The 20753-nt window shown below is 38.8% G+C and overlaps 2 protein-coding genes across 2 annotated transcripts; both read right to left on the minus strand.

Moving 5' to 3' along the window:
* Positions 1-8025: 8025 nt before the first annotated feature.
* On the minus strand, positions 8026-9023 carry b9d2 (B9 domain containing 2). The gene has a single exon (XM_057846620.1). It carries the CDS (start codon positions 8747-8749, stop codon positions 8222-8224), a length of 528 nt encoding a protein of 175 aa, XP_057702603.1. The 5' UTR covers positions 8750-9023; the 3' UTR covers positions 8026-8221.
* A 2195-nt stretch (positions 9024-11218) lies between these two features.
* Positions 11219-19158, minus strand: pnp4a (purine nucleoside phosphorylase 4a). The gene is made up of 7 exons (XM_057846245.1): positions 19136-19158; positions 17068-17231; positions 16887-16990; positions 12473-12648; positions 12203-12393; positions 11872-11951; positions 11219-11801 (listed from the first exon to the last, which is right to left on the minus strand). Exons 1-7 carry the CDS (start codon positions 19156-19158, stop codon positions 11643-11645), a joined length of 897 nt encoding a protein of 298 aa, XP_057702228.1. The 3' UTR covers positions 11219-11642.
* Positions 19159-20753: the final 1595 nt, after the last annotated feature.

Consider the following 20753-nt stretch of genomic DNA (forward strand, 5'->3'; position numbering starts at 1 on the left):
TTGCAGTGTTTCTCGAACTTATTTTTGTCAAATAATGATGATTACATCTCAGTTATTTGAAATTTGGCTTGTCATGTTGAACACAAATCAATAACTTGAATGGGACTTCTGCCATTTCGTAGCCGAACATTTGGCTTTTCTGTCGCTATACATTGCTAGCATAACACAAAAGTATAGTTCGACTAGCTTAGCTAGTCAAGCAATACGTTTCAGACCACTTACGGGAATTTTAGCATAGTACACCTCTTGATTTCTCATAATAAGTTAGCATGTTTGTCAGTTTGTTATCATATAAGTACAAAAACAGAAGTATACCTAGAAGTATGGACCAGTGTTGTTTTTGGCAGTGCTTTTAATTTTCGGTGTAGTCTTTTGGACAATAATACTTACTAGTCTAAGACTCTAAGTCATATTTTCGTCATCTCAAAATGTGTTTGTCTTTGTCTAGTTTTTGTTGACGAAAACTCAAGAGTAATTTGTCAAGTTTTAGTCAACGTTTACTAAAAATGTTTTCGTCTGTAAAATTTAAAAACAAAAACTCAAAAATTAATTAAGGTTCCCAACTACAGTAGTATGAAAAAGTATCTGAACCTTTTGGAATTTCTCATATTTCTGCATAAAATCACCATCTGATCTTTGTCAAAATCACACAGATGAAAAAACAGGGTGTGCTTTAACTAAAAGCACCCAAACATTTATAGGTTTTCATATTTTAATTAGGATAGTATGCAAACAATGACAGAAGGGGGAAAAACAAGTAAGTGAACAGTCACATCTAATATTTTGTTACACCCCCCCCCCCCCCCCCCCCAATAACTTTAACCAGACGCTTCCTGTAGCTGCAGATCGCTCTGGCACATCAATCAGGACTAATCTTGGCCCATTCTTCTCTACAAAACTGCTGTAGTTCAGTCAGATTCCTGGGATGTCTGGCATGATTCGCTGTCTTTAGGTCATGCCACAGCATCTCAATGGGGTTCAAGTCTGGACATTGACTTGGCCACTCCAGAACGTGTATTTTGTTCTCCTGAAACATTCTGAAGTTGATTTACTTCTTTGTTTTGGATCATTGTTTTGTTGCAGCATCCATCCTCTTTTGAGCTTCAACTGACTGACAGCCGGCCTCAGGTTTTCCTGCAAAACATCCTGATAAACTTTTGAATTCATTCTTCCATTAATGATTGCAAGTTGTCCAGGCCCTGAGGCAGCAAACAGCCCCAAATCATGATGCTCCTTCCACCATGCTTCACGGTGGGGATGAGGTATTGATGTTGGTGAGCTGTTCCATTTTTTCTCCACACGTGACGTTGTGTGTTACTTACAAACAATTCAACTTTGGTTTCATCAGTCCACAAAATGATTTGCCGAAACTTCTGTGGAGTGTCCGAGTGCCTTTTTGCAAACATTAAACAAGCAACAATGTTTTTTATAGACAGCTGTGGCTTCCTCCATGGAGTCCTCCCATGAACACCATCCTTGGCCACAGTTTTACATAAAGTTGATGTGTGCACAGAGATATTGGACTGTGCCAGTGATTTCTGTAAGTCTTTAGCAGACACTCTGGGGTTCTTTTTTACCTCTCTGAGTATTCTGCGCTGAACTCTTGGCGTTATCTTTGGTGGACGGCCACTCCTTGGGAGAGAAGCAACAGTGCCAAACTCTCTCCATTTGTAGACAACTTTTCTGACTGTTGATTGATGAACATCCAGACTTTTAGATGGTTTTGTACCGTTTCCCAGCTTTATACAAATCAACAATCCTTGATCACAGGTCTTCAGACAGCTCTTTTGACCGAGCCATGAGGCACATCAGACAGTGCTTCTCACCAAGACAATTCATACCAGGTGTGTGTTGTATAGTGGGCAGGGCAGCTTTAAACCACTCATAAGCAATCATTTGGTTTCAATCTGTCATTGTTTGCATGCTATCCTCATTAAAATATGAAAACCTATAAATGTTTGGGTTGCTTTAGTTAAAGCAGGCACTGTTTTTACATCTGTATGATTTTGACAAAAATTCAGATCACATTTGATGGTAATTTTATGCAAAAATTCAAAAATGTTCAGATACTTTTTCATACAACTGTAGTTATGGTATTTGGTGACACTTTTTTTGACAGTGGTGCGGTAGACTGTCATTAGACAGTCATAATTATGACATGACACTGTCATGAACTTTAATGAATGCTTATAACAAATGTCATTTAGTAATGTAAAGATCCGAGCTGGACATGGATGGAATTAGTGACATAATTTGCCAAAAGACACTTAATGACATCTGTCATAAGCATTCAGTAATGCCCATGATATTGTCATGTCATAATTATGACTGTCTTATTACGCTGCTGCCAAATAAAATGTTACCTATTAACCCAAATAAATCAACAAATAAGCCGCAGGATTCAAAATGAAGGAAAAATACGGTTTATAGTCCCGAAAATTACGGTAGTCCCTTGGCTAACAGAACGAAAACAAAAAGAGGAAGTAGAACTTTAGGTAACAGTCGGAGCATTAAATGCACCTCTGCCCAATTAAAAGCAGCAAATGAGTTCAACGTTAATGACATCCAATAATGACGATCCAGCGGGACGTGCAAATGCTATTAGGCTAATCTTCGCCACGTTGTCATGCAGATGAAGCGCGTAGCATGTGAATGCAGCGTGAAGCGGTGAGGAAGAAAAGAAGCTTTTCAGCGGAAGATTAGTTCCTAATGAAGGCCCGGAGCTGTTTTAAACCAACAAGCACACTTGTTTATTTAATCTCCACAGCCAGGGGTGGAAAAGAAGACGAGAAAGGCGCATGGGGTGACTTTATTTACATATTTGGGAGTGAGAATTCAGTTTGTTTCATGCCCAGTATTGTATTGTGAAGGTGTGTGAACCTCTGGGTAGCTCATGGTATCATACATTTGCCATAATGGTTCACGATAACGATTATCGCACGATATGACGATACAACAAATATCGATTCATGGGTTAGGAAATCAGTTTACGATACTAAACTACAGTGACTGAGTGGTGTCAGGCGAAATGCAAAGTCCAAACACTTTGCAAATAGAAAAAGCACGAACCCCAATTGCAAACGCTTTGCAAAAGAAAAAAAGCACGAATGCAAACTGCCACAACACGATCCCCAATTCCTAAAGCGCGATCGCAAATTGGCAAAAGCGCGAACCCCAATTGCCACAACACGACAGCAAATGGCTCGGAGCACGACCGCAAAAGACTTGCGAGACAATTGCAAAGACGATGACCCAGAAGTTTAAATAATAAAAAAGACGACACTTTGTATATTGCTATATGTGCTTTGTGACCATCTCTACGGGCCTCTGTAAAGTCCCCCCCCCCCAATCAGGCGCAAATTTATATAAAAATGATGTTAATCGTTTGTGCTGCAACGGTTTTGTAGATACAGTATTATGCTTTTATTGAGATATTAATTTCGAGTGTGGATGCCACTCGTCGCTTTTTCTTAGCTTAGCTCCCGCAGCTAATGGAGCGTACCAACTCTTAATAACAGAGGGGTGTCCTAACAAGGCTAGCACGAACGTAGCGCAAACAAATTCGGGTCCATTTTGCAATAAATTGGGGGGCTTGAGATATTAATTTCGAGTGATGACGTCCCTCTAAGCCCCCTGCAAAATGGTTCCGAAATGGTGCCATTTGTTTGTGCTGCGTATGTGCTAGTTGTTAGGACACCCCTCTGTAATGTTATGTTAATGGAGCGTACCAACTCTCTCCCTCTGTTATGTCACCCTGTGTTATGTTATTTTAATGAAGCGTACCAACTCTCGCAATAACAGTTGCGTTATTGGGTTGTAAAATAACCCATTACATAGCCACATTAAACCAAAGGGGGAAAAAAATCTTTGAATTCCGGGGAGAGAAGAAGAAGAAAAATAGAAATGAAGCATTATTCGTCCAAAGAGCATGAGTGCCCTCTAGTGGAGAAAATAGTTCCTAGTTTGAAAGGTGAATAGTTCCTTCATAGTAACTGTTATGAAATTAAAAGGATCATATCTCAGGTTTTCCGTGGTCAAGCGGTGCCAAATAAAACTAGGGATGAGGTTTAAATCCGTGCTTTCGAGTCATGTTGAGAGCTGCACTCTATGTAAGGTTCTTCATTTTTTACGGTGCTTTAAAGACGCCACGTGATTTAACTGGCAGGCGTGATCAAAGAACGGCAAGCTTGCGTGTGATTGGTTCAATGGAGTCATAGGATTATTGTTGCGACGTCTCACTGCTGAAATTAGTAGAGCTACTCTTGGCATCGCTGGCCAAAAAATAAAAATAAATCAATCTAATATGAAGAATAAAGAGGAAAAATGTAACGACTCTTATGTAGCCCAAAGTAGCAAAGTAACAGTAGTGTTTTTTCTTCACAAATCTACTCTAGTAAAAGTAAAAAGTAGGGCTTAGTAGAACTATTTTTAGAAGTGCATTTTACAGTAACAGTGTACATGGAACACGTTACTACCCACCTCTGACAGGAAGTGACCTAGGCATGTTCACAAATTAATAAGTGACTCAAAATGAACAAGATGTGACCTGTAATTGCTCCCAAAACCAGGATGTGGTCATGTTTGAGTGCCATTGACGGCGCTAGAAGTCCAATCTTTTTTTACTCTCAAAATTAACTGGACGTCTCGAACCGTCAATGGCAGCCAATGAGCTGACATAGACTCTGGTAGATTTAGGTAGCAACCTGTGGTTCTTTTTGTTTTTCCAATAATGACTCCTTTTTAAATTGATATATCGATTCATGATGGGAGCATATCAATAACTTTTTGTGTTACAAAGTATCGCGACTCATCACCATTTCAATGTATTGCCTAGTGCCGAAACAATTCATCAATTAACTTGAGTAAATCGATTACCAAAAAAATGGCTGCTCCCTGTTAAGACCAACAGAAGGTTTTTGTTTGAGCTAATGTTTTTTTTTAATGCATTCATAATTTAGATTATGGGTGTATTTGGCCGTTTTTTGTGGGAATATGTGTTTGAATGATTTGTTAAGAGCATTGTTTAAAAAAAAAAGTTAACATTTTATAGCATTTAAGCTAGCAGATTTTTGCTATACAACTTAGCCAACTCTTCTTTTGTTGTGCTTTTTTTTTTTTTATACCGTTTGAGGCTAAGCTCGGGTATTTTATTTTTAAATGAAAGTGCAATTCTGCAGTTTAAAGAAACACCTAGGAGTTTTATTTTGTATTTGTATTTAATGGTCTTTTGAAAGTGCTATCTTAGCCTTTGTTTTACGTCTCCTAAAATCCTCAAATTTATTCTGTAACGCATTATGTTCCAAATCCGATTACTCGATTATTCAGATTGAGGATGTGGACCAGTGGTCTCCAAACTATTCCACATAGGGCTGCAGTGGGTGCAGGACTTCACTCCAACAAAACATAACACCTTTTCACCAAGCTGGTGTTTTATAAGTGTAATCAGTTGATTGCAGTCAGGTGCTGCTTGTTTTAGTAGAAACCACATTGGTTAAAAGTAGGGCTGTCAAACGATTAAAATTTTTAATCGAGTTAGTTACAGCTTAAAAATTAATTAATCGTAATTAATCGCAATTAATCGCAATTCAAACCATCTATAAAATATGCCATATTTTTCTGTAAATTATATATATTCTGTAAAATAAATTGTTGGAATGGAAAGATAAGACACAAGATGGATATATACAGTGGGGAGAACAAGTATTTGATACACTGCCAATGGGAAAATCCATTGGCAGTGTATCAAATACTTGTTCTCCCCACTGTACATTCAACATACGGTACATACGGACTGTAGTGGGCATTTCACTCTACTGTCATTTAAATCTGTCTATGCTGTCCTCACTCCAAAGCGTCTACTTTTTCCAAAGCTAGACAGCTAGTGAACGACGCCTTAATAATCAGACTTCTTCCTTTTTCATCTGATTTATTAATAAAATAGCCTCAAACCATTGTCCTCTTTAGACTGTCATAAAACTACAAAAAAAAAAGTACACAAGCATTGCATTAGCAACAACGTAAGCTTAGCACGCTATACAGGTTCACTAAACATAAACAAAAAGCGTATCACACAAAAAATAGAACATTTCGCTTACTAACATAATATGTACATTCTTTACAACAACCATACTTACGGACAAATCTTGTCCAAGGATCATATAAGCACAACATTACAACGTAGGCTTCAGCCCGAGACGTCGTGCAGCCATATGAACTGGCAAGAAGAAAAATAAAAACATGTCGCAAAGCGACCACAAGAGTTCGCTGTTGTGCTGCAGCACAAAAAGCCTTGCTGTAAAACTTAACAAAAGGCAGAATACTGTCTGAGCGGGACATTTGCGTTAATTGCGTCAAATATTTTAACGTGATTAATTTAAAAAATTAATTACCGCGCGTTAACGCGATAATTTTGACAGCCCTAGTTAAAAGGTTTGTGCTTGATCAGTATGAACAAAAACCAGGACCCACAGTGGTCTTCGAGGACCGGTTTGGAGACCACTGATGTGGACCATGAAACGCTGGAGAGCACTGCCAAAATGGTGAGCAGAGTTTCAGTTTGCTCCACTAAAGACGTTAACCCAGGGGTGAAAGTGGCTAGAATTTCTTGCCGGAACTCCCCGATGTGAAGGTCGCCACAGAGCCAAAAATTTTATTTATTTATCTATTTCTTTTTTTTTTTTTTGGGTCAAACCTCTTAAACTAATGAAATGCAAAGAAAACTGTTTTAGCACAGTTATTTCTATAGCACACACAAGAACAGATTTTCATTCAAAATTGAATTTTTTTAATGATTTGCAAAATAAAAGTAAAAAAAAAAACAGCAATAACCCCAACCTCCATCTCCTAATTTTTATTTTCCCTAATTTCCTCTCATATTAAATGCCAAATCTCAATTTTAACTACTTAAAAACATAGGATGTATATTAAAATTGAAGTAATGTAAAGTTAAGTAAACATTTAGTTCTTTTTTTTTTAATAATAAAGATATAAGTAACATACATTCAGAAAAATAACTACAAATGACTTATATCATGCAGAGTGAATTGGAATATATTTTGAAGATCGCGCAAACATTGACTTTTTAAAATCATAAGGAAATTAATAAGTAGCCTAACATAAATGAACAAATACAAGTCCAAAGTGCACATTGACAGCTAAGATGTTCTGAACCTCCCCATCAGAGCAAATAAAACTCATTATAATAAGCCTCCTCAACTCTTTCGTAGCTCTTAAAGATTTGATCCATTTTATGTTGCATTGCTCTTTTTTTGTCGCATCAATTCAACCTTTTTTTTTTTGTGGCTCTTCCAGAAAACATGCAGATTTAAACCAATCACAGCTAACTATCTCTGCTGATCACATGTCAGTATGTCAGCCAATTGAACGGATAAATGAGTCCAGGTGTTTTGCTTTGCTGCGCGCATTGATGTGACTCATCGTCAGACTCAGATAACTGCAGCAGCTGGGGAAAGCTCCATGCCGTCCGTGGAATAAAATCAATAATAAATATTGGTGGAAACGGATTACGCTACACAAGTAATTTATTACGCTTGTTGTTACCACTTGTGTATGTTAATCTGATGTTGGTAGATTGTTTTCTTCTTGGAGATGAAATGCATGTGTTTCGTCTTAGCATTTTTTTTTTTTTTTACATAGTGTTTTGACAGATGCTGTCATATTTTCAGAAGCAAAGCAACATGTACCGGAACAGCATTCTGGCTCTGAATCTTATACCGGAACTGCGTTCCTGACTGTTCTGGCCCACTTTCACCGCTGCGTTAACCTTCATAAATGATGCAAAACAAAAAACGCTCGTTTTCAACGTATAATTATAAATGTTCCTGGCTGGAATATTCATTTAAAACAGATGCGCCGTCTACTTCTCCACTAGGTAAAACAAAAACATGCACACTCGCACACACAGCTGGGATGCCTTTATGTACGACCATGGGCTAAGCTACTATCCGAGCATATATCTTGTAAATTAATTTTATTGCTGACACTGCGTTTTGAAGTCAACATTTTTGTCCCCCCTGACAGAAAAGTTTAACTCAGCCCATGCTGTGCAGTAAGACCAAATCATTACAAGAAATGACACCGAACCTTAACTTCATATCCATAGTTTTATTAAAATGACAAAATAATTAGCAAACTTTAAAGTACAAAAAATAGAAATGTAGTCCGAAACAATTCAGTCTATGGTACTTTTTTTTGTTCAGGATTAACTATCCACTCCATATTTGTCAAAATTTCGCATAATGATGCCGAGCTCCAGCTCCACGGTCCCCATTGCCTCGGTGTGCAGCCTGTATCTATCCGCCCCGCTGTAGATGATATCCGGGCTGCGGAGCTGCGGCCCACCGCCGACGAACATCTGCGACAACTGCTCCTGCCACGAACCCAGCGGCCTCCAGGTGGCACAGTTGATTCGGTGGTGCCCGGGGCTGGATGGGATGTGACAGTAGCCGTATCCGAGCAGGTCGCAGCGGCCGAACGAGTCCTGGTACCACACCTGGAGGTGAAGTTTGGGCCAGCCTTGGAGCCCTTTGGTGGCGTAATGGACGTCGATGGGGTGGCTCCAGTATGCGATGTCACCCGTCTGGGGGTTGTCCACTTGAGTCTGGCCCTGCTTGGAGCCCGCGAGGAGACGCCACGCTCCTCCCGTGTGGAGTCCCCATTTGCAAAAGAGACTGTTGTGAGGGAAACCGCTAGCGCCGACAAGCTGCCCGATAATATGAAGCTCCGCCATGTTACCAAGGTTGATGCTATTAGCTTAGCATCCCAGTATGCGCCTCCATTTCCCACAATAATGTATAAATTACTCGTTAATTTTACCTCTCATGTGGTTATCACTACCCCGATAGCCCACGCATGCATAAAAACATCTTTAATTGCGTTGATTATAACAAGTAGTCCGTAGTTAGAAGCTGAATTTATAGCGTTCCTCCAAAACAACAAACCAAGTAGGAATTGAGCGCATTTCTTTTTCTACGCCAACACGTGATACTGCAGCGCCATCCACAGCTAGGAGGATGTAACTGCAAAATAAGCAACCGCCAGAACCAAGATTTTTACATTTTTCTTTTATCTAACTTTAATAATTTGTATTTTACTACTATATGTAGCTATACTTGAAAAGGAATTTATCAATGTAAAGACTTTATCCGATTTATTTTCTAATTTGTCAAAGCCCTGTAAATTTATGCATTATTAAATGAGGATCTGTTTGTTCCTCCAACATATTGTAAAGAAAAATTCAGACAGATATGGCATGGCAGTGTGTTTTAATCAGATTATAAAGCATTTCAGAATGTAAAAAAAATATGTGCGTCATTTCTCATAGGGTAACATTTGTGTCCCCATAAATTAAAGCCACACTAGGTAACTTTTAAACCTTTATAAAATATTTTCATAACATTTGTGATAATATGTCGACTGACAAGTGGTTAATTCGCATAGAATTGCAGGCTGTTGCCTTGCCTTCCTCCTCCCCAGAATAAGATGGTGAATTTAACACATATTCTGTGCTTGATTAAGGTTTTAAACTAAGTTTTAAAGCCACAGTAGGTAACTTTTCAACCTTTTATGAAATATTTTCATAAAATTTGTGATAATATGTGGACTGACAACTAGCTGAATGACACCTATTTTATATGTATTGCTTTCTCCGGCACTAATTAACTTTGAGGAGTGTGGCTGGAACACTGCCACACAAAAAAACTACGAATTTGCTGACTGTTTCACGGCATACGTCACTTCTCCCTTTCCCTATTCATTTATAAAGAGTGAAGTCAATCCGAACGCTTTCGCGCAAATTCTGCAAAGGTGGCAGAGCAACAAAAGAGACAAAAAGTTTTGTCTGAGGAGGGAAAAAAGGCAGGCTACCAGGATATACAGAATAAACATTGTCCAGGCTTTCCCTCGTCAGGGCTGACGAGTTCTTCAGCCACATGGTTTCTAACCGTCATATGCTATTGTTTAGCCACACCTGGATTCATTACCTTGTTACTATTCATCCTTCATACAGCCAGAAATGTAGTTTAATCCATCCACAGGCGACTGGGAATTAATTTTTGATTGAATGATTGATTGATTGATTGAGGATTTTATGACACTGTACGAGTGTGCGCTGGTCCTCATGGGAAACGTAATCTTCCTTGAGGCAAAACACTACCGCTTTTGTCCACTGGCCTCGCTAAACTCAACTAAAACTGAAAAGTTACGAAGTGTTGCTTTAAGCTGGATTTTCACTGAAGTTGGACAAATACTCATTCAACCTTTTTTGTGTGTGTGTATTATAAATTGGTATCTGTTACAAATTCAAGGGTAAAGGCTCCTATTTTTTTTTTTTTTTGAGTTGAATTTATTCTGGTAAAAGCCTGTTATGGAATTGTGCTGTGTCCCCTGTCTGTTTCATTCAAATTCAGTCTATAAAATGACTAATTTAGGTGGAAAAAGTCCCAAAAAATTATGATTTTATTTTACTGGATAAACACTTGTGGTATTTTAAATTAAAATATATTTAATTAAAAAATAAAAAGCAGAAAAACAAGCTTCTAGTGTGAATTGGAAATAGTTTATTACTAGTAGACGTCCAATCCATTTGAACTGCCACCCTCCCACTTCAAACGGATTAAACGTCTATGGCTGTCAGTGGCAGTCAATGCCATGCAATTAGGTAATTTTGGGCATTTAAGGTCTCACTGGAACACCACCAAACAAAAGTTCCAGCATCATCACCCTGTCCAATGCAGATTCTTGACAAGGTGATGATGCTGGAACTTTTGTTTGGTGCCGTTCCAGTGAGATTTACAAAGATGACTGCCTGAAGAAAACATCAAAATTCCCTCAGTCCTTGATGATATGGGGCTGCATGTCAGGCAAAGGCACTGGGGAGATGGTTGTGGTTAAATCTTTAATAGATGCACAAGTTTACATTGAAATTTTAGACAGCTTTCTTATCCCTTCAATTGAAAATATGTTTGTCATTTCCCAAGATGACAATGCATCATAGCACAGAGCTAAAACTGTTAAAGCATTCCTTGGAAAAAGACTCATCCAGTCAATGTCATGGCCTGCAAATAGCCCAGATCTCAACCCTATTTAAAACGATATCTCGATTCTTGGCAGGAGCATATCGATAACCTTTTGGGATACATAGTATCCCATATATATTGTCACACCCCGAACGTTCAGTGAAGTTGATCATAACGTGTCCACTCTGTTAAACCTATCAAAGAAATGAATTGATCTGAATCATTTCAAATGGTTTATTTGTAAAATGACAGACTTATCATCAAGTATCCACAGTCATGTTAGCTTTATGCTAGCAAAGCTAGGCTGAGGACTAACTTTAGCACAAAATGTCCCCCTCAGTTAGTGTCCACTTTGTTACATCCCAATGTCGACCTACAACAAAAATGACTCACGTACAAAACAATAACTCAGATATTTAGGTTTACCATACTACTGTAATAGCAATAGCAATGAGATAAATAATACATTTTAAATCAACTTACATAAAAGCACCACATTAAATTCTATAAATATTTTTGTTTAAATAACATAAAGGCTGATTACAAAAAGAAGCACCTGTAAAATGTCATATCTGTACATAACACAATTGGAAAAAGTGTCTCCTCTTAAAGACTGTTATTCTCGATGCTGCTGATGTTATTGTTGATTTCCATCTTGGCGACCAGTTCGGTAACGAGCTGCTGCAGTGTATGTGAGCGTTGCCGACCCACCTCGAGAACGCCCTCGTGGTCCACACTTTCGGTGTCTTCGTAGCTCTTGACCACCTGACAAAAACAGTCAACTCAGGAGGCTACTTCAATGTGCATAAGAGCATGTCTGTTTGTGTGTGTGTACCTTATTGGTGATGAGAGAGAGGCCAAAGACCCTTAAACCGCAGTGGGTCGCAATGACTACCTCAGGGGCCGTACTCATGCCTGGAAACATACATGTTTGGTGAGGAATTGAGAATTAAATGCGATGCAGACAAGTTTAAATGAACTACGACCGCCCGGTTTCTCGCTAAATGTCTCATAGATATGATAAGAACACACGAAGAGTTAAAGTAAGCAATAGCTCTGCAACAACTAATTGATTAAATTGTGTTAATCAATTAGAAAAAAGCTTCAAATTCAATTTTCCTACTTCACTGATTCATATAATTTAAAGATTTGAATTTGCAACATACCGACAGCATCCACGCCCAGTCGATGCAGCAGCCTGGCCTCCGCGATGGATTCAAAAGTGGGCCCGCCCACCATGGCGTACACGCCCTCCTGCGTGTGGTTGGCCACGCCAATCTGCTTTGCAATTTCCATAGCAAGGGAACGCAACCCTTTGTCGTAGCACCCAGACGTGGCTGGGAAACGTGGCCCGAACCTGCAAAAAACAGCAAAAACATTAAACATGAATCAAACAAAATAGAGATTTTACGGTTTCTGGTCCACGTTTGGCTTACTTTTCGTCATTAGGTCCGTTTAGAGGGTTCAGACCCATCAGGCCAGGGAAGTTGATGTGATCCTTGATGATCATGATGTCACCGGGTTGCAAGCCGTCCGCCAATGAGCCGGCGGCGTTGGTCACTATTAAGGTCTCCACGCCTAGGAGCTTGAAGACCCGCACTGGAAAAGTGGTCTAAAAAGGACATGGATGAATTTTACATCAGACTATTATTAACTTATTTGCTGCCATTGATAGCCATGGAAGTCCAATTCATTTGGACTGGGAAAGCCTGGCAGCAATCGCCTGCCCTCCAAGAAAAATCAATTTCCATATATAATAGGTAAGCAGAAGAACTAGCTTCCACCTTCTTGTTAAACGTTGACAAGTAAAACCAGGTCATTAAATCAAAGGTAATTCAAAATGAAACTAAAATTATCACATAAAACAACTAAATTGCATAACTAGCAATTTGAAACAACTAGAACGGTAACTGAAGAAATAATTAGCACTGAATATGAAGTTTCAATGTGATTTACCTCTGTAGCGGTGCAATGCATGCTAGAGGCATGAGTCAAACTGGATGACAATAGTTTTGATCAAAGGTGGCAGCAGAGGTTTTCTGTCTCTCACAATGAAGCAGTGATGGCCAAATGAAGTTTGTTGACACAATGAAGCTTTGCAGCCAATTAATTCAAAGCTTCACGGTAGTTCATAGCTTTGCTTGATAGCTTTGCCAAATTGTTTGGCTTGAAATTGTTTCTTTTTTGGAAAGTATGTCACTAGCTCTATATAACATTCTTTCACAGCTACAAATCCACAAAATGTGAGATGACAGGAGATTAGCATTGTGTTTTGCAGCTAGTTTATTCTATGGTCTGTACTGCATTTGCCTGTACCGCTGAAACAAAAGTAGATAAGTTTTAATTACAAAGTATTTTTAAAATATTTTTTGGTATTGTGTCGGGACCCTGCTGTATTGAGGCTCATCCTATCGTGAGTGGTTCTTAACCTGGGTTCAATCGAACCCCAGGGGTTCGGTGAGTAAGGTTAAGACACACAGGGCCCGATTTTCATACACTGACCAAAGTCAAAGTGTTATTTTTGGATTAGTTTTCCTCCAATTTACATGCGTTATTTCATTTCTTTCAACTGCTAATCCTCTGTCTAATACAGTGGTTCTTTATCTGGATTCGATCGAACCCCAGGTGTTCGCTGAGCAAGTCTAAGGGATTCGGCGAAGGTAAAGAAATGCAGAGCCCTATTTTCTTACGCTGATTAAATCCAGGCAAAGTGGCTTTTAAGATCAGGTTTTGGACTGGTTTGCTCCCAATTTGTAGGCTTAATCTATTTTAACTGCTAGTCCTTCATTTGATTGAAGGAGGAACTGGTTTGCTCAGTGGAAGTTTGACTAGTACTTGGTGTGAGGGAATACAACAGACCAATGGGTAGCGTGGTGTCAAATTTTACGTGTTTATAAAACGTGCTATCAAAATGAGAAGAATTTTGAATGGGAATTTGCTAAATTATTTACATGCTAGCTTAGATATATTGGTTTTGAATGGAAAAATTCCTTTATTATCTAATTCTGAAGGGTTCGGTGAATCCACATGTGAAACCTGTGGGGTTCGGTACCTTTAGTAAGGTTGAGAACCACTGATCTAATGGGAGGAGAAATTGGTTTGCTCAGTGGAAGGTTGACTGACTTGCACTAGGTTTGTGAAGTATTAAAAAAACCTGCAGGCAGCATGGACTGCGCAGATAATGGGGAAAAAACATCATTTTAAGTCCATCCATTCATTTTTTCCCGATTTTCCGAGGTCTGGTCGCAGAGGCAACAGCTTCAGCAGAGAAGCCCAGACTTCCCTCTTCCTAGCCACTTCATTCAGCACTGCTTGGAGGATCCCAAGAAGTTCCCAGGCCAGCCAGGGGACACAGTCTCCCAAGCATGTCCTAGGTCGGCTTCACAGCCTCCTCCAGTGGGACATGCCTGGAACACCTCACCAGAGAGGCGTCCAAGAGAAATCCTAATCAGATGCCCGAGCCACCTCATCTGGCTACTCTTGACGCTGAGAAACAGCAGCTCTACTCTGAGGCCCTCCCAGATGACCGAGCTTCTCACCTTATCTCTAAGGGAGAGCCCGGACACCATACGGAGGAAACTCCGTTTATATCTTGTTCTTTTGGTCACGACCCACAGCTTGTGGCCATAGGTGAGGGTAGGTATGTAGATCGACCGGTAAATTTTATGCCATAAAAATATTATGTGATGCAAGAATGCGAAAATAGAATAAGAACATAGAGATAAAAACAAAACAAAAAAAACCCCAGAACAGTTTAAATGAGTTCCGTTTCATTTTCCAACATGAAAATTAAACACGAAAGGCCAAATTATTTGTAGTAAATTTGAAATCTGAATGAATTTGAATCTGAATTCACTAAAATATTAGCTTTCTTGCTTAGCTGTATTGGTTTTGAATTGTAAAAAATGGCTTTTTATTAACTTTCATAAGGTTCGGTGAATGCACATGTGAAACTAATGGGGTTCGGTAACTTCCGCAAGGCTAAGAACCACTGGTTTAAGTATATTATCCAATCCCTGGTAGTTACATTAGAGTCAACATGGAATTATTTCCTGCAGGCTAAATATTGTTTTAATACTGTTTTACATAAGGTCAGAACAATGGCTTCATTGAAATATTTTCAAAAATGCCGCATGTGACCCAAAACCGCATAATCCAGTCTAGTGCAAAGTCATCTAGCAACATTTTTCTCTTTATTTGTTTATTTATTAATTTTTATAGTGGCTCATTCATAACATAACTTTGGTTTGAAATCCATGTTTGAAACGCTAGGCCTGATACGAAACAATTTGAAACCCTCAAATCATGAAACAGGACGAGGAGTGTCTCAAGAGTGATTTGGTCAAGGACTCAAGGTAATTACTATATAAAATAGCACCATGGATGCACTTTGAAACGTGGAAAAAATGAATGGGAAAAATTAGCGTAACTTTGGCTCGAAATATTTAAGTTATTTACGTTTTACATTCATAACTACAGAAATTCCAAGTTTTACGCATTTATTTACAAGAATTTTCAACTAAAAAAGCTCTTTGTTACGTGATGGCCGCCACGTTGGATTACACAATAGCGTAACTTTAGCTTGAAATATTTACGTAAAATGAACGATAACCGGTATTTTTTTGCTTTTAACTAAGAACATAGAATGTTTTAACTTTATATCTATAGAAATTCTGGGATTTACGCATTCATTTACAAGAATTTTCAATTTAAAAAGCTTTTTTTTGTGATGGCCACCACGTTGGATTACACATTAGTGTAACTTTAGCTTGAAATATCTACGTAAAATGAACTATAACTGCTCCTGTTTTGCTTTTAAACCAACAATCCAGACTGTTTTATGTTCAATTTTATACAAATTCTATGATTAGCACATTTATATCCAAGAATTTTTAAGTTAAAAAGCTCATTGTTTTGTGACGGCCACCACGTTGGATTACACAATAGCGTAACTTTAGCTTGAAATATTTTTGTAAAATGAACGATAACTGCTCGTTTTTTGCTTAAAAAACAATCTAGACTGTTTTACATTCATATCTATACAAAGTCCGTGAGTTATACATTTGTTTACAAGAAATTTCAACTTAAAAGCTCTTTGTTTTGTGACGCCTGCCACGGCGGGTTACACAATAGCGTAACTTTAGCTTGAAATATTTACGTAAAATGAATGACAACTGCTCGTTTTTTGCTTTTAACCAAGAATGTAGACGGTTTTACCTTTATATCTATCTATCTGCATTTTTTTGCAGGAATTTTCAACTTAAAAAGCTCTTTTTTTGTGACGGCCGCCATGTTGGATGTTGTATCTCTACATAATAGCGTAACTAGCGGGCCAACTGCCCTTTTTTTGGGCAAAAAAATAAATAAATAAATTGTAATTTAGACACTGTTGGGAATGTCTTTTTTAAAAAAACACTTAAAATCTCCTGCTTCGGTTGCCATTTTTTGTAAAGAGGAGCCCCTTCACACATTTCTGCGTCCATAATAATAAAAAAAAAATTTGTGTAACATTTCAATCTAAAAATGATGAGGGCCAGATAGCCGGCAAGACGTGCTGAGGGAATAGTGACATCGGAATTCAACCTAAATAAGGTGCGATTGTATATAGAAAAATGCTAATTTTACTTTTAGTAAAATTAAGGTGATTCTGCATTCTTTCCTCAAGAATTAAGTTTCTGATGTGAAAATTGAGTGATTTATTAGCTATTGAGATCTTATGTCAAAATTGCAATTGAAAGTGTTTTATTGTCGTACACATTTTTTTCCTGAGTATCTACTTTAAGTGCGAGTTAAGTCATTGGCTGCCATTTAAATCTATGCCAATCAGTGGCACTCATCATCTGTAGTTACCTTGCATAGTGAGTGTCCTTCATACATGTGGAAGCGGCCCTGCATGCACACGCAGGTTTTCCCCTTCAGTTCGCCAAAAACCAGCCGTCCGGCATGACCTTGAACTTCGGGGCGACAAGGGCGACGTCATCAAGTCACTGATGTGAACCCCAAAATTTTGGTTCAGAGGTTAAAACTTTACCCGTGCTTTGCGGGAAACCCGGAATATCGGCGTACGGGAAGGAATCCTGGCACTTGAGGGCGTCAGCCAGCATCCCTAAACCCGACCCGCAGATGATGGCCACCTGGGGGCGATGGCGGGTCTGCGACTTCAGCCAGTCAGCAGACTGTTGGTATTCATCGTGACTGGAGATGAACAGAGAGTCGTTTAAAGCCAAAGAAAAAGCCAAACCCAGTTAGGATCGGCTTTCTTTGGCTTTGCCTCGCTCGAGGCTGTGCCGTTAGCTTTGGTCACACGGTGAGAGTCATAAGAACGACTTCCAAAAAATGCGGAAAACTGCCAAATCATATGCTTTTTTTCCTCGCCTCACGCGTTACAATTTGAAAGAGTGGACATGACCACACCTCTGTAGATTTCTTTGAACGTCATTTTTGCAACATCATTCTAATGTGAAACCTTAATTTTTAAAATCTAACCTCGTTTTAAAAATGAACTGCCTTAAAATCTGCCATTGAAATAATATTTTTTACTCTGAATCCTATTTTGAAATCTGATCACGTAACCTTCTTTGAAAGCAAAATCTTGGCTCAAAACTTTGCTCCAACCCTGATTCTGATTTGAAACCCTATTCTGATCGTCCAACCTTGTTTGAAACCCAAATTCCGTCTTAAAACCCCACCTAAATTCTATCCCAAACCCTAATCCTGAATTTAAACCTGACTTTAAAGACTTAACCCTGCTTTGAAAGCAAAATTAATACGTTTAAACATAAATTGTCCCTTAAATACATATCTCGGACCCTATTTTGAACACCTAGGCCTTGTTAGAAACCCATATCCTGTGTTAAAATTCTACTTTTACATTAACTTACATTAACTTTACACTGAAAAAAATAACTGGTGGATCATTGTAACAATTTGCTCTTACTTTTTTAAAGGAAATTTTACTGCTTGTGAACTGAACTTAAAATTGCAAGCAGTAAAATTTACTTAAGAAAAGTAAGTGCAAATTGTTACAATGATTTTATCAAGTAAACTCAACAATGTTAAAATTCGACTCTTACATTAACTTTAGTAGAATTGTTGGATTTACTTGATAAAATAGTAATATCTACTTTTACATTAACTTTGCACTGAAAAAAATAACTTGTGGATTTACTGGTGGATCATTGTAACAATTTGCACTTTTATTAAGTAAATTTTACTGCTTGTGAACTGAACTTAAAATTGCAAGCAGTAAAATTTACTTACTGCTTGTGAACTGAACTTAAAATTGCAAGCAGTAAAACTTACTTAATAAAAGTAAGTGCAAATTGTTACAATGATTTTATCAAGTAAATCCAACCATTATTTTTTTCAGTGTAAAGTTAATGTAAAAGTAGAATTTTTACACAGGATATGGGTTTCTAACAAGGCCTAGGTGTTCAAAATAGGGTTTGAGATATGTATTTAAGTGACAATTTATGTTTAAATGCATGGATTTTAAGTTGAAACCATATAGCAAACCCTAAATCCTAATTTGAAACCTGACTTTCTACACTTTTAAACCTTACTATTAAGCATTCATTTGAATTTAAAGACCCATCTCAAAACGTATTCTTGATTTGAACCCCTATTTTGAAAACGTAATCCTTGTTTTAAACCAAAATCCTCTTATTAAAAACCTGATTTTAACTTGAAATCCTACTCTAGATCCAAATTTTGACTTCGAACCCCACTTTGAACACCAAAACCTGGTATTAAACCCAACTCAAAGCAGTAAGCGTAACTTGAAACCCTACTTGAACTACTAACCATAAATTGAAACCATAAAACAAGCATGAAATCCAGATTAGACCGCTTTACCCTTGGTTTAAAGCCTACACTGTTTTAAAACCACAGACTGCAACATGAACTCTTTCAGCGTCAATCATGTGGCTCTTTTCCTACTTATGCTGGGAATTTCAATCATTTTGTCACTAGCAGACATCCAATTCATTTGAACAGAGAAGGCCGGCAGCTGTTAAAATGGATTGGACGGCTATCATTGCAATAAATTAGCAAAAAAAGATTTTTTCAATCTAAAAAAACAGAAAGAATCTATTCCTTACCTGATCTGTTCTTTGCTATGCATGATGCTTCTTGCGAGTCAGCGTGAGTTGCGTGAGTGAGGCGGATTCCCATCCGCCTCCATATAAACAGGTCACATGCATCTGATTGGCCAACAAGTTATCCATTCATCAGCTGCGACCAATGAACGAAGACCCTGTGCTTGTATGCGTGTGTGGAATTCTCTCTTTGTGAGAGCGTGTCGTGGTTTTACTACACGGTCTAATTGAGGCAAACAAACACAAGCGTGTGATAAGAAATCTGTGGTTCCTGTAAATTCAACATGTACATTTGAATGTGAGTCAGGAAGTATTGGGAAATAAGATTTCAAAACTTCTTTGTAAGAATGGAAAAATTATGATCATTGTTTCCCCATAGTTTCAGGGTGATTAAGCGATCTAGGCCAGTGGTCCTCTAACCTTTTTTGCACCACGGACCAGTGTAAAGTGGGCCTTTTTTTCACCAACCGGCAACGTATGGCGGAAAATTACTCTAAATATGAAATAGCACGAAGGGGCAAAAACGAACATTAAAGTGCCTGTGACACGAAAACGCATGTTTATTTCATAATACACGCAGTATTTTATGCTCCTGAATGAAATGGACCGCTTGGATGTGTGTGGAAGCAATTGCTATATTTATTTAGTTTTTTTAATCCCACGCCATGAAAATGAGTGACTTCCGGCAACTGTCTCGAGTTGAGAAAGAGGGCGCTGTGACTAAGGATTCAGCTGATTTTGCTGATTAATACGTTTATTTTTCGCATCACGCCAGCAGAAAAATCTTGCTGTACGAGGGAGAGGCGTTTTTGGGGTTTCAAAAGGTTCCCATTCACCGGTGGATATTGGCCAAAACAAGCCCTACAACTGTGGGACCATGGGACTTACCGGAAAGTGAGTATACATCGTGTTTGTATTATGTCAAAAACTGGGATCATTTTAATATGTAGGTGGCTTGCATTTTGTGGCTGACATGCTCCTTGCCCCCCCCTCGGCCGACGACCGGCGGCTTGTCGCACCCACCCCCGCCAGGAGAGCACTATACTCGGCTTTTTCCCCTTTTCATGTGCCCGGCGTTCTGTCAAATTTTCTGACCGATCAGAAATTGCAACTTTGAGTTAAAAATACGCGCGAATACAGCAATTACAAAGTAAACACTACAAATTTTCTTTAAATAAAGGACTACTTACGTTTGCTCATGGATGGGCGTGTAAAAAGCTCTCCTCATACACATTAGCTGCACATGTTAGCTGCACAACAACTGCAGCCGCTCACGTAGGACTCTCTCTGGCTGTTTACGACTTCGCCGTGTCGTAAAGCATTATTTTGCCATATTCGTGTTGACCATTTGGCAGCTACACGCTCCTCCGACATCGGACGGCTTATTCGGCGGTCATTGTCCAGCTGCTTCCCCGGCGAGCTTTCCTGTCCGTAGTAGCAGGGGAACGAGCTGTAAATTGCTCTCCGCCGGGCGGTTTGCCGATCGGCAAAGACAATCGACAACCCAGTCGTCATGTGAAATGGTCCGGGCTAGTTACGTGTGATTTTTCGCTTCGAAGACTTTGAAACATCACTCGGTTCGGGTTAGCATGTCGGCTAGCTGTTGCGCCTCTTGGTTTGT

Source organism: Corythoichthys intestinalis, chromosome 9, assembly GCF_030265065.1.
Source record: "Corythoichthys intestinalis isolate RoL2023-P3 chromosome 9, ASM3026506v1, whole genome shotgun sequence".
Taxonomy (NCBI): domain Eukaryota; kingdom Metazoa; phylum Chordata; class Actinopteri; order Syngnathiformes; family Syngnathidae; genus Corythoichthys; species Corythoichthys intestinalis.

Excerpts from the sequence above, each read along its gene's own strand:
- b9d2 (XM_057846620.1), bottom strand. The coding sequence starts at position 8,749 with ATGGCGGAGCTTCATATTATCGGGCAGCTTGTCGGCGCTAGCGGTTTC.
- pnp4a (XM_057846245.1), bottom strand. The coding sequence starts at position 19,158 with ATGCATAGCAAAGAACAGATCAG. Across the intron at positions 17,232-19,135 it reads CATAGCAAAGAACAGATCAG|TCACGATGAATACCAACAGT; the intron begins GTAAGGAATAGA and ends GTTCATCTCCAG. Across the intron at positions 16,991-17,067 it reads GGGTTTCCCGCAAAGCACGG|TTCAAGGTCATGCCGGACGG; the intron begins GTAAAGTTTTAA and ends GTCGCCCCGAAG.